The sequence below is a fragment of the Onychomys torridus genome, chromosome 5, assembly GCF_903995425.1.
Source record: "Onychomys torridus chromosome 5, mOncTor1.1, whole genome shotgun sequence".
Classification (NCBI taxonomy): Eukaryota; Metazoa; Chordata; class Mammalia; order Rodentia; family Cricetidae; genus Onychomys; species Onychomys torridus.
This window is the reverse complement of record NC_050447.1, coordinates 114,926,394-114,939,268: the sequence shown is the minus strand read 5'-3', so window position 1 is coordinate 114,939,268 and position 12,875 is coordinate 114,926,394. Positions and strand designations below refer to the sequence as shown.

The 12,875-nt window shown below is 44.2% G+C and overlaps 1 protein-coding gene across 1 annotated transcript in view; it reads left to right on the top strand.

Annotated features, from left to right (window-relative positions):
* The window catches only part of LOC118583439 (androgen dependent TFPI regulating protein), a 63,991-nt gene that overhangs the window by 32,700 nt on the left and 18,416 nt on the right, over nucleotides 1–12,875 (top strand). The window contains exon 4 of the mRNA XM_036186763.1: nucleotides 12,665–12,780. Coding sequence (XP_036042656.1) covers nucleotides 12,665–12,780 — 116 coding nt within the window. The remainder of the gene's footprint in view (nucleotides 1–12,664; nucleotides 12,781–12,875) is intronic.

Genomic DNA, 12,875 nt, shown 5'->3' with positions numbered 1-12,875 from the left:
TTTTAGGTATTCTTGCCATTTCTCTTTTCCTGTGAACCTTGAAATCTTTCCTTTACCAGGACCTTTTCTCATGCAGTCCTTCTTACCTGGAATCTTCCCTATCTGCTCTTGAATGACTCCTTTTATATTTCAAAACATTATTAAACCTGATCTCTGAATGGCTGCCCCTGACTCTGTCCATACTGCACCTTTCTGCCCATGTTCCCATGCATAGTTTCTCAGTCTTCTTTCACAGCACGCAGTATGTTGGTAGTGTGTTTTCTTGGTTATAGAAAATTCTGTCCATTAGTGAAGTCTGCAGGAGTAGAGATGTTCATCTTTTACCTTAAGTACCATACAAAGCATGTAGTATATAATAGACAGTGGAGGTTATTACAGGAAAGGATGAAGGTGTCCATGCTTAGCCTCACTGTTGCCCTGTAATCCTGACCAACCCCAAGATTCTTCCTCTTTGGGGGAACAGTAGGGTGTGATGAGATCAAGCGGCACTGCTGGCGGGAGAGAGGTTACTGTGGAGGCCGTTGGCACTTTGAAATTAGGTCTCGGGGGTTGTTCTTTTGTACACAAAGTTGTAATGAAATTCTACCAAGTTCCATAGAACCTTGAAATACCCATGGAAGTTTTGGTTCTACCTGAGTGAGACCTGGTATATTGTGCTGGTTCATCTTTAAGACAAAAACAGTACCATGGTCACAGCCTCCATTTTGTCGAATAACATCTATCCTGGTTTGGGTCGTGGCTCAAAGGCAGATCTTTTAGTGGAGACTTTTGCTGATCTCCACTTCGCTTAGTTATCACCATTGCCAGGTGTACATTAGGCAACAACATTCAAGTAGCCAAGGAGACTCCACACAGCCACTGAAGCAAGGAAGAAGTGTGGCTAGGGATGAAAGTAAGAAGAGAAATGAACACACAATCACATCAGATTCATGAGATGTGGTCAAAGGAAAGGGAAGAGCCATGGTTGAAAACAGAAACATCTTTTCTCTGTGAACAAACCCGTGTGAAAGGCCTGTTCTCCTCCCTTGGGCAATGGCTGGGTCGGCACTGATTCTGACAGGTATACTCCATATACAAGCAAGGGTTCCTACACATGGGTGACTTGTGGAGTCGTTTTGTTGTATGAAGGAAGCAAACCCTTGATATATGAAGCTTCACCGGGAAGCTTCTTTAGTTCTTTAGTGCCCTCCGTGGTACCTAGCATTTCAACTGCTGACTTTGAATCCAAGACTTTTTACTTTAAGAACAGAATGTTAAGAAAAGCCTCAGAAGGTTTCAGCCTCTCATTACTTCCCTTACTAGGAACAGATGATACCAGCAAGAATTCAGATTTGAAAGCTAAAACGTTATCAACATGCAGAGGACTGACTGCAGGGGAGTTTTTGTTGTATTGTGTTTCCTGCATTTGGAAACCAAAATGTGCAGAATCATTTCAGAGGGGTATTCCAGACACCTTACCAAGCATATTTTGGGCATATCATCTCTAGACACATATTCAGGCTCCGAAAAGTCACATTTACTGTTCTTTGTTGAGGAGATGTTTCATGACCTTTAGAACCCTTTTCATTTGGCTTTTCTCTAAGAAAACCAGGAGGAGGAAGTAAATCATCTTTCTGGGTAATGGGAGCTATGCTTTCTCAGGAGTGTAAAGGGTTCTGAAAGTGATTGTCACCAACTTAACCTGCACATAGGTCCCTAGATGTTATATTCACAATGGAGATTTCAGTCAGTCTCTGGGTTTGTGGGACAGCTGGAAATGGCAGTGTGGGAGTATCTCTAGGCTAACTTTCAAAGTCTCTCCAAGGTCCGTGTCTAAGTATACCATGAACAGGTGGTTGACAGCCCGAGGTTCCCTGGGCAAGGAGTGCAGGACTCACTGTGGAAGCATGACCAGTGGGGGAATGCAGGGAGGAACTGACCGCAATCTTCTTGCCTCTGTATTTAGTTAATTTGGTGCCATGTCTTTGTGTGTATGTGTATGTATATGAATTCAAGTGTTCATGTGCAAATGTGTACACACGTGTGGAGACCAGAGAGCTTCTTCTACAATCACTCTACACATTATTTTTTGAGACAAGGTCTTGACTGAACCTAGAGCTCTCTTATTTGGTTAGAATGACTGGCTTGGAAGCCCCAGAAACCCTCCTGTCTCCACCTAGCCCTAGAATTGTGGGCATATGCTCCTGAACCCTACTTTTTACATGGATGCTAGGGATCTAAACCAAGGTCCTAATGCTTGTATGGCAAGAAATTCACCAACTGAGCTATATGTCCTTAGCCCCTGTTGCTATGTTTTAATATATATTCTCAGGTTTGGACACATACAACCACATCATTGCTGAAATCACCTAGTTTTCTCTTTACAGGACTTCCAAACTGAGCATTTCTGTCAATGTCCTTTGCAAAACAGTCTTTAGGCATAATTTTAGCCAGGGACCCTCAACTCCATCTGACCCTCAACTCCATCTGACCCTCAACTCCATCTGATCCTCCACTCCATCTGATGCCAAACTCTATCTAGCTCTCAACTCCATCTGACCTCCAACTCCATCCCATCCTCAACTCCATCTGACCCCCAAACCCCATTTGACCCTCAACTCTATCAGACTCTCAACTCTCAGCTAAGATGGAATTTACTCTTCAGAGGACATATAACAGTGTCTGGAGGCAATGTTGATTGTCATACTGGGGGTAGGGACTGTGCTCCTGACATCTGATGTATGCAAACCAAGGATGGCACTTGACATCCTGTGATACACAGGGGAAACCCCAACTCAAAATGATCTTTTCTAAAATGTCAGTAGTGTGGAGTTTGAGAAGTATGGACTCCACTCTGGTTGTTCCTCAGTATTTCTTTCCAGATGCTTATTCATCTCTCTCCCTCTGTTGTGTCCTTTCTTCTTCAACTTTTAAAGATTTTTTTAATGCTCTGATGACCCCCAGTTGTTTGCCCTGTCTAAATATTTTTGAGTGCCCAATGTCACACTGGACAGCTTCAGTTTGATAGCCTATGCACAGCCATTTTTTCTTTTATTTTGAGTTCTTTTTTTCATAGAGAAAGAGTTTATAATTTTAAAGGTAGTTTAAGATAAATAGGTATCTAAAATAACCATTTCAAAACAACAAAACACAATTTGGTAACCATTATGAACTAATCAGACCTGGCTAGGGACCCAAAACTATTGAAAAAATATCCCAAAGTTTTTAAGACAGAAAGATTTCAACCCAGTGAGTCTCACACAAGGAGCATGGTTCTTTGAATTAAGCAAAGTTGTGTTCATCTGCTGTGGTCTCCAAGGACTCAACACTATGCTACCTACCACTGTTTAATGTTTTCAGAGCCTCCATCACATGAAAGTTTAAAGGCAGTCTTGCCTTATGGTGACAAGGTCGGTTTGAAATAAATCCAAGTTTAAATTCTTTTTTTCAGTTGCTGAAAGTGTGGATTCAGAACTGTGTTTTTTAAGATGTTAGATGGATATGTTAAGGACATTTTCAACTCTCACTTTCAACCATCCTCCTTTCCCCTGGCAAGACTGCAACAGAAACACACTCACAGAGACTAACCCTAAATCAACTGATTTGTGTACATTTAAGAAAATCACCAATGAGCAACAGCATTGCAGAGCACATAGTGAACTCCACCAGAATAGGACAATGGGTCAGCATGAGGAAGAAGGGAGAAAGAAAGGAAAATAGTCCCTCATGGGATCTGTCTTGAGGATGGCTCAGAATTGTGCCCCCGAACTTGTGCTTAGAGGGTGCTTTATGAACCACTGTTGTCTCCCAAGGAAAGCAGCTGTCTTCATGTCCTAAATTCTTTGCTGATGTGGCAATAGTCTACTGAGGAGGAAATGACATTGCCTGGGATACGCAGGGCCTACAAAGCAAGCCAAACCCCAAAGCTTCCTAAACCCCCTCTGTGTTGAGATCAACCTCTCATCAACTTTGAAGAGCCATCTAGAGAGTTCCCTGTCTGTCTGTCTTGTATCTGTGTACCCAACAAGAGATCATGGAGGAAGACAAGGGGTCATGGAGGAAATGTAGGAGGAAGATTGATGAAGAAACGGGGGTAGAGAGGCTATTCAACAAAGCCATAGGGGAGGGGGCTCCACCGTCCCAACCTCAGGATGGAGGTCGCCTAGGCAGTCCTGGGACAGACAAAGGGCTGTGTATGCCAAGTCTTCCAAGTCCATGCATGGATGTTGGCTCTAAATGCAAGTACCACTGGTTGATCATGCAGTAAAGCTGTCATTTGCTGGTGGTGGTGGTGGTTCCCAGGAGCGTCCCTTGCTCATAGCCTTCCTTGAAATATCTCAGACATAATTTAAAGACCTAGCAGGCCATCTCTAGCCATGATAAAGTTGCCATTATCTCATTGTGAGGCTGACTATGCCACTTCCCTCATGCACACATTCTGACACATGGAAGCTGATGCCCATGGACGCCACTCTGGGCTCCTTTCCAGGCTCTGCAGAAGAACCCTCCACCTCCCCCTTTACTGTTTCTCGGCCTCACTCATTAATGCCACCAGTATTAAGTGGCCTAAGACTTGAGTTGCTTCAGTCTGAGGAAGATGCTCTGGGCTTTAGGATGCAGTGATGGGAATGAACACAGAGGGCTCCAGGCAGACCATGAGGAATATCAACTGGAATGCTGGGATTCACCCAGGAGTCACTGAGCCTTCCATAAGGGGAAGGTAAAGAGAGTGAGGAAATGGAGGGACAGACAGATGATGTATCGGTGCTAAAAGAGGGCACAGCGGGGCTGGAGAGATGGCTCAGTGGTTAAGAGCACTGACCGTTCTTCCAGAGTGTCTGAGTTCAGTTCCCATCACTCACATGGTGGCTCACAACCATCTGTAATGAGATCTGGTGCCCTCTTCTGGCCTGCAGGCAATGCAGCAGAACACTGTATTCATAAGAAATAAATCTTAAAAAAAAAATGAAATAAAACAAAAGAGGGCACAGGTCTTCAGATTGGGATCCCGAGTAACCAGAGGAACTTGAGTATGAGGTTACGAAAAGATAGGTGACCAAGTCACACTAAGGACTCTACCTCCTCTGCAGTAGGAAGATCAGTCAAATATTTATTTATCCAACTGGACGGGAGTGCAGAAAAGAGTAAATCAGATCTTTGTCCCAATCTTTTTGAGATTAGGAGTGGAAACACACAAAGCTGAGCAAAACGAACAACCACCCTGGATGGTGCGGAGGGAGGCATTTCAGGAAAGGGTGTGCCCTGGGCAGGGGGCAGGGGGTGGGGGAAGCAGGGAAGGGGAGTGGATGGGCTCTCCAAAAATAGTGTAGCAGAGAAGGAGGGAGATTGGCTTGCTTGGGAAGAGTTGTTTGCAATACCAGGGCATCAGGAAGTATTACCACAGCCTTTAAAAAAAAAAAAAAATCCCTCCAAGTTTTTTGTTTTGTTTTTTTTTTTGTTTTTTGAGTTTTGTTTTTTGTTTTTTGTTTTTGTTTTTTTGGTTTTTTGAAACAGGGTTTCTCTGTGTAGCTTCCTGGAACTCACTCGGTATAGTCCAGGCTGGCCTCGAACTCACAAAGATCCACCTGGCTCTGCCTCCCAAGTGCTGGGATTAAAGGCATGCACCACCACTGCCCGGCTCCCTCCAAGTTTTTACATCTGAGTCACTTCCAGTAGATAACTCTGGCACTCTGGGCTTTATACAAAGAGGCTGACATCCAATGCAAAATTAAAATGAAAACATGAGGGAAATGGCACTTGGGGTCTGCTGCCCAGACCAGGACATGCTGCACAATGGTATTCAAGGCAGCATCTCTCCCCTAGTGCTTTATCATGTTGCCTTCCAAGGATGCCACTTCATAGATTCTAGAACTCTTTGCTCTGGGGATACTGTTAAAATTGATAGATCACTTACACCCCCTAAATGAAGTACAATGATAACCATTTCTTCGCAGTCATCTCACAAGAGGAAAGCCTTCATTTGCTCCAAAAGGAACCTAAAAACAAGCCACATCAATCCCTTCTCTTTCATGTCAGCTATCTGGAGCCTCACTGCTGAGAAATGTGAGTCTCAGCGGGAATGAAGCAAGCTTTCTGGTTGGTTTATTGTGTCTGTTCTCTTGAGTCCTATTTTTACTTATGTCTTTCAATGCTAATGAATGGACCTGAGATGAGAGTTATCTCAAAGGCACATAGGGCTAGTTAAGAGAGAGGGAAAAAATGAAGAACTAATTTAAAACAAACAAAAGTGAAGAGTCCTAAAAGAAAGACCAACAGAAGCAAAATTACAGTGAGGAGCTGATTGGAGTATGAAGACAGCCTACTAGAAGACAGCCTACCGAGAAGGAGAACAGAAAGGGAAGAACCACAAGTCAGTTCTGAGCAGGAAGTGGTCATGTGAGACTTGATTTAGGAGGTTGGTCAGATTACAATGCAGCAAAATATGTTTCTGATAGGCATACCCCCAACTTTGTTGTTGCTATGACCAAAACGTCATGATCAAAAGCAACTCAGATGAGAAAAAGGTTTGATTTAGTTTAGCTTACTGTTCTAGATGGATTACAGTCCATCATGGCAGGAAGTCACAACCACAGGAGCAGGAAGCTGGCCTGAGAGCCAGGAAGCAGGGAGCTCACATGCCTTCCACACAGTAGAAACAAGGAGAGAGCCAGAGCAAGAGTAAGGTGGGCAAGCAAGCAGGAAGTAAAAAGTGGGGGCAGGCTGTAAACCCCCAAAGCCTGTGCCCAGTGACATACTTCCTGCAGCAAGGCTCTGCTTCCTAAATGTCCCATAACCTCCCTACACAGCACCACCAGCTGGGGGCCAAGCAGTCAAATACGTGGGTCCATGGGGAACATTTCTTATTCAAACCGCCACATGGGGGAAAGCCAGCAAGATGAAACTTGAGATTTAAAAGCTAAGCACTGTAGGGAATATCAAGATTGGATCTAAGGTCTAAAGGAGTAAATCAATAGTTAGAAGACCCAGTGTTGCAGACAGGGTAGAGGAAAGGACAGGAAGAGGCAGAATATGCTGATAAGACAGTCCTGGGACCTCAGATGTCTGTTTTATCTGACTCTGACTAGATAGAATCCAAATCATTACTACCTCTCCAGGCTGAACTCTTCTAAAACCAGCTAGTTTCTCCAGATAGGAGAATGATGCCTGGGTTAACCCCAGGTTAAACCAAAGGATACAAAGCTTCCAGAAGGTTCCAGAAGTTGTCATCCAGCTACTCGTTCAAAAACACATCTATCTAATAAATACTAGCACACGTCCTCTCTTCCCCCCACAGGACCATTTCTTTCCAGATGAGTGGAGGCTATTCACCCCCTCCAAGTCTTATTATGAAAACTTTCCGGCATAACGATGAAGGGACTCCACAGTGAACTGTTGGCTCCGCAATTGCTGGTTGGCTGGTTTGGTTTTAACATAAATCTGTTCATCTCTCCCTGCATTAATTAGTTCAAGGGTCCAGGTGCCTTTCAGAGTAACATGGAAAAACAGTGACAATCCTTTCCCATAAATGAGACAGTTGCTTTTTAACTTCAGCCTGTGTCTGCCTACCTAGGTAGATAGTAGAGATCAAACTAGAGCTTGTAGCTCTGTCTCTGGATGGTGTAAGTCCCTCCATCCCCCACTCCTGCCCAGGGCCATTTCACATTGCCTCTGTAAATACAGCGGGGTCCTGCCAGTGAGTTCCTAGAAAGTAAAAGAGAATTTTGTTTTACAAGTATAGTCCTCTTTTAAAACTAGAATACTAAGGCTGGAGAAGAGTCTTGCCAATAGCAGATGCATAAGAGTTAAATTCCAAGATTCCCTAGTGGCAAAAACTGAATGACCTGTGTGTACGCTTCTGAATTACCCTATTATTAGATTTACTTCCAGCAAAACTGCACCTTTTTAACAATGGAAGGGAGTCTACAATACAGATGGCTTGAGTTTGGGACTATAAAAACTCCCAGCTGCCCGCCCCAGACCTCCACTGTTGCCTTATGGGGATTTGAGGCAGAAAGTCAGCCAGGGAAGCCAGTGAGGAAGAGAGTCAAGAGCTATTAGCTGGGGAACTGTATGGTGTTAACAAAACCAGGCTCTGCCCTAATAGGATTAACCAAACAGCTGTCTCTTCGTGGAAAGGGACAAGGGCATAATTGTGAGCCATGTGATCAGCATGGGAGTAACAGTACGTCAATAAGGTTGACTTGGCCTCCATTCTTCCGTCTTTTGCATTTACATTTAAAATTTTGATTGATGTTTTTGTCATGCTTGTCCCCAAGGAGCTTTTATGCAGGTTCCTTTTGTTTTGGTGTGTCTAGTTTGTCATGAGATCCATCTTTATGTGTCCAGAAATGAGGTCTTATAACACACTAAAGTTCATCTGAAAGCAGCCAACCCATTACAACCATGAAAAGAAGTTGTATCAGTCACTTTTCTCATTGCTATAACCAAATGCTTGACCAAAGCAACCTGGGAAGGAAGAATTAATTTTGGCTCACAGTTGAGGGACAATCCAGTCACCAAGGCTGGGAAGCCATGATGGCAAGAGCCTGAGTCACATGATTGTCACAGTCAGGAAGCAGAGAGCCATGATGTGAGGGCTCAGCTCCATTCCTATTTTTATTTGGTGTGAGAATTTAGTCTATGGAATGGCATCTCCCACATTAACCCTCCCACCTCCCTCAACTAACCTAATGCAGAAGCCCCTCACTGACATGCTTTGATGTTTGGGAAAAGTCAACACCAGGAGGGGGTTCTTAGATACAAGCACTGTCTTAACAGAGGGGATACTGAGAGCACCAAGGCCTGTATGAAACAGCAGTATGTCATCAGCTTGGGGTCAGAAAGGGCATCTAAAGGAGAAACTTCCTGATGGCTAATCTGAGAGGACAAAAGTTGGCTGGTTAATCTTGATCGAGTGAACTCAACATGGGAAAGATTCTGACAAGGAAATAAACAGAAGAAAGAAGCAAAGACCAAACATTTTAAAGTTATCATCTGATTTTTAAAATACGCAGTCTGCCTAGTATTTTTTCATTAGAGAAAATTGAATGCCCTCCCCTAACCCCCATCCCACCTCCATAGTCTTAGGTGACTGGCTGTTCTGTGAATGTAGACTTTGGGGGCCTCCGTGACTATGAGCAGGCTAAAACTGCAATACTAGAAGACAGATCTCGAAATGCAGAATAAGACCAAAACCAAAACAAACAAAAACCAAGAAGTCTGTGGACTCCTCTAGTTACTTCATTGTCTGAAGATTGCTTCTTGAGAGTCAGGCAGAGAAGGTGTCCCCTGCAGGGTTGGTCCAGAGGCAGGGCCAGGTAACAGTTGCTTTTCTGCAAGTAGGAAGCAAGTAGGAAGCAAGTGCAAACCATTGTCCTTTTTCTCCAGTTGCCAACTCTTGCACTCTAGTAAGAATGTTCTATGGTCATTATCCACAACCCCAGAGATTCTAAAGTGCAATTATTATACTGACACCTAAATTAATATTTCACACGTAATTCTGATGGAAGTTGGCATTATAGAAAGAATAAGGGGGAAGGAATAACCAGGAGGGATGAATAGGGTCAGCAGCACTTTCCTTGTATTTGAACAGACACATTGAGAGAAGAATCCACCCAAATGACAACTTCATTGATGAGGAGAGATAGCTCGCCCCACCCACTGTGTTTACATATGCCATTGTTCCAGCCTGTGAGGTTTTGTTTACTTCAGAAGGAAATATTTTACCCCCTCTGGGATAATTAATTTTTGTCAGCTTCACGGTTTTTAAGGGAAACTGAGAAACTGTTAATTGAAATACAGAATGAGTCACTGTTTTCGGTAATTTTTGGCAGTGTTCTAATTTGTGTCAATCCCAGCCTAATTATTAGATTTTGTTGGAAGCAGAAAGCATATTTGATTTTTTCTCTTATTGAACTCTTTTTCCCCCCCATTTTTTTTCTTTGAAATATGTGCTCTCTGGCAAAAGTTATGTAACTTATGTCACTGTGAGGTGAAACACAGATAGATCTGAAATGCTGAGACGTTTATTGCATCATGCTTGGCTCTGCTCAGTGCCTCGATATTTACAAAGCCTGTAGATTGCAGTCTTCCAGCCTCGCTCCTGCCTACCGCAAGCCCCTGTGAGAAAATGTGATACTTTAAAAGACCTTCTCACTGGTGAGAAGCTGCCGTCTATGGACCGTCACTAATGGTATCACGGAAGTGAATTTCCCAGAAGCCATCAGGGAGGGTTCATTTGGAAATCCAATTGAATGTCACTAGCAAAGGGCAGGCACCTAGTAGAGGTGGCCAGTCATGCATCCCGAGCTTTTGGTTGTAAAAGCATTAATCACCATGAACTCATTTACTCCTAATGCAAACATGCTGAATTATTCCACAGGCATTCTGTTCCCAATGATCATTAGTGCAGACAACAGGGAGCTTCTGGTTGTGGGTGAGGTTAATAAAAGCTGTCAGCTCAGTGGCCAGCATAATGGACCTGTTAATGACTCTTAATAGAAGCTGGATCCTTCCTCCCAACTGCTGCAGGACAACAGAAGGAAGAGAGGCAGGTGTCTGTGCAGGGTAGACAGCTCTGTCCCTTAGCTCCCATGGTGGCTTCTAGATAGAGACAGCACTGAGATCAGTCACTTAGTATGATGAGGAATTGGAGTCTGTTGTGTCTGGGAGTTTTGGTACCTGTGGTGGGCAGGAAAGGGAGTCCCCAGGATGACCCAAGATGGTTCTGCTCTCATTCTCTAGAATGCCTGCAGTAACTGCTTGCAAAGCACAGGCCAGGAGCTTCCAAGTCATGAATACCCAAGACCCCTCTCCACCCTGAATCCACCCATAAGAAGGATGTAATTCACAATAATGTTAGCGACAACCATGGCAGGTGGTCACCAGATGCTGCCAAGAACCTAGGACTAAGTGGTATGAGTTTACCAAAAGTGTTCAGGTATTGTCCCCATTTGACAGCAGGGTAGCCCCTTCAACTACTGCCCCAAGGTGACATTCAGAAGGTTATGCCCATAAGCACCACGCTTCTTCAGTGGAGGAACACACAAAAGCAGCAAACTGTACTCAGACTCATAGAAAGTTACAGGGCACAAGAGAGAATATGGAACTTTTTACATTGTGTGTCCATCTAGTCAATCAGCACATGCAGGACCAGTTTCAAGCAAAGTACATAAAAACTATGCTACCCTCCATGCCTTGTTACTACAACACCAGGATCTCAAGCCCTTAGGATGCTCGGCTGTTCAGTGCCACCCACTTGTGACCCTGGCTGGGACACTCCAGCCCATGATGCTTTCACCCCTGTTCTTAACATTTGCTCCTTATTGCCCCAGTCTCACATGTTATAAAACTGGTCACCTGAAGCTCATCTTGATCTCCTTATTGGGTCCTAGCTGTAAGGGCAAAAGAAGCTACCAACTCTTGCGGTAGACTCCTGAGCACAAGTCTTGTGAGATTGACAATGAGGAGTGCCCTGAGCCAGAAACCTGAGCTCCAGCTCCATAGGCTAGGTAGAAGCACACAGACCCTCCCAAACCCTGAGGACTGTGACTTGGGTGCTGATAACCACCAGGACTCAGCATCAGGAGACTTTGGATGCAAGGGCCTGGAAAGAACAGTGTAAACCAGGCTACAGAGTCACAGTAGGGCTCTGTAATCTCTTCAGTAATGAAGGGAGCTGAACCCCCAGGGACTGAACCTAGAGCAGCTTCCAAAACCCAGAAGGGAGCAACCCCAGCAGTTTTTAACCAGCAAACTCATCCCTAAAGGTGCACTTTCTTGACTGTGTTTTTTAAATAGGGTTTGAAGTATTTGAAAGATATGACGAAGCAGATGGTTATAAAGAGGGAAGGTATGAGGAGGAAGATGGGCTTAGGGAGTTTCAGAAGGAGCCTTGTGAATACTCCATAGCACCTACCATCCCCAGCAGGACTGAGCTCAGTGATGACTGCAGTGAGGGAACACAGAGTGCAGGATGTGTTTTCTGCCCCACACCCATGCTTATGGGCACACAACTTCAGTACAAGACTACATGGCACCAGATATAACAGCAGCGAATCAAGAGAAATTAGCAAAAGGGAAAATTCTCAGAGAGCACCACAGAAGATTGCATTACTTGTCAGGAGCACAGATCCATGCACACACATAGAAGGAAAAGACAGCCCACTTATGAAGAGGAAGCATGATGAGGCTTCTGGATTGAGAACAGTATGCAGAGTACAGAGAATTCTGAGGGACACTGCCTTGTCCAAGTGGAAAACGCAAGTATCTGTGGGTGTATACATAAGAGAAAGTATGTGCCTGTGTATGTATGTGTATGTGTAAGAGAGTGTATTTGAGAAAGTGTATGAATATACAAGCTTGGTGTGTGTGTGTGTGTGTGTGTGTGTGTGTGTGTGTGTGTGTGTGTGTGGTAGGAGAAGAGCACAGCAGGCAGCATGCAAGGCCAGAGAGGATGGTAGTACATTTTAAAGAGCCTTATAACCCACAGAGGAGTTTAGACTAACATAGCAGATGACTGGGAGCCACAGAGGGGTCTTGGGCACCCAAGGAGAATGACCTAACTCAGGTGTTACAAAGGTCAACCTGGTAGTGGACAATTGGACAGACTGGAAAGGGACAAGGGGATTATGCACTGTGAGAAGTAAGGGAGCCTACTTACCGTTTGTCATATTTTCTTCTATAGCATACCTCCATATTGCCCTTCTCACTGGTTGAAGCCATTCTCAGACCACACCACTATCCATCGAAGAAGCTCGGACTCGCTTTGTTGGGTACTTGTAACATTGCCTACATTATCAGGTAAGAATTGCAGAGAAAGGGTCAACTGAAACTTGCCATTGGTGATGCACATAAACATTCCATAAAAGTATACCATTACTGTACTTAAGTACTTC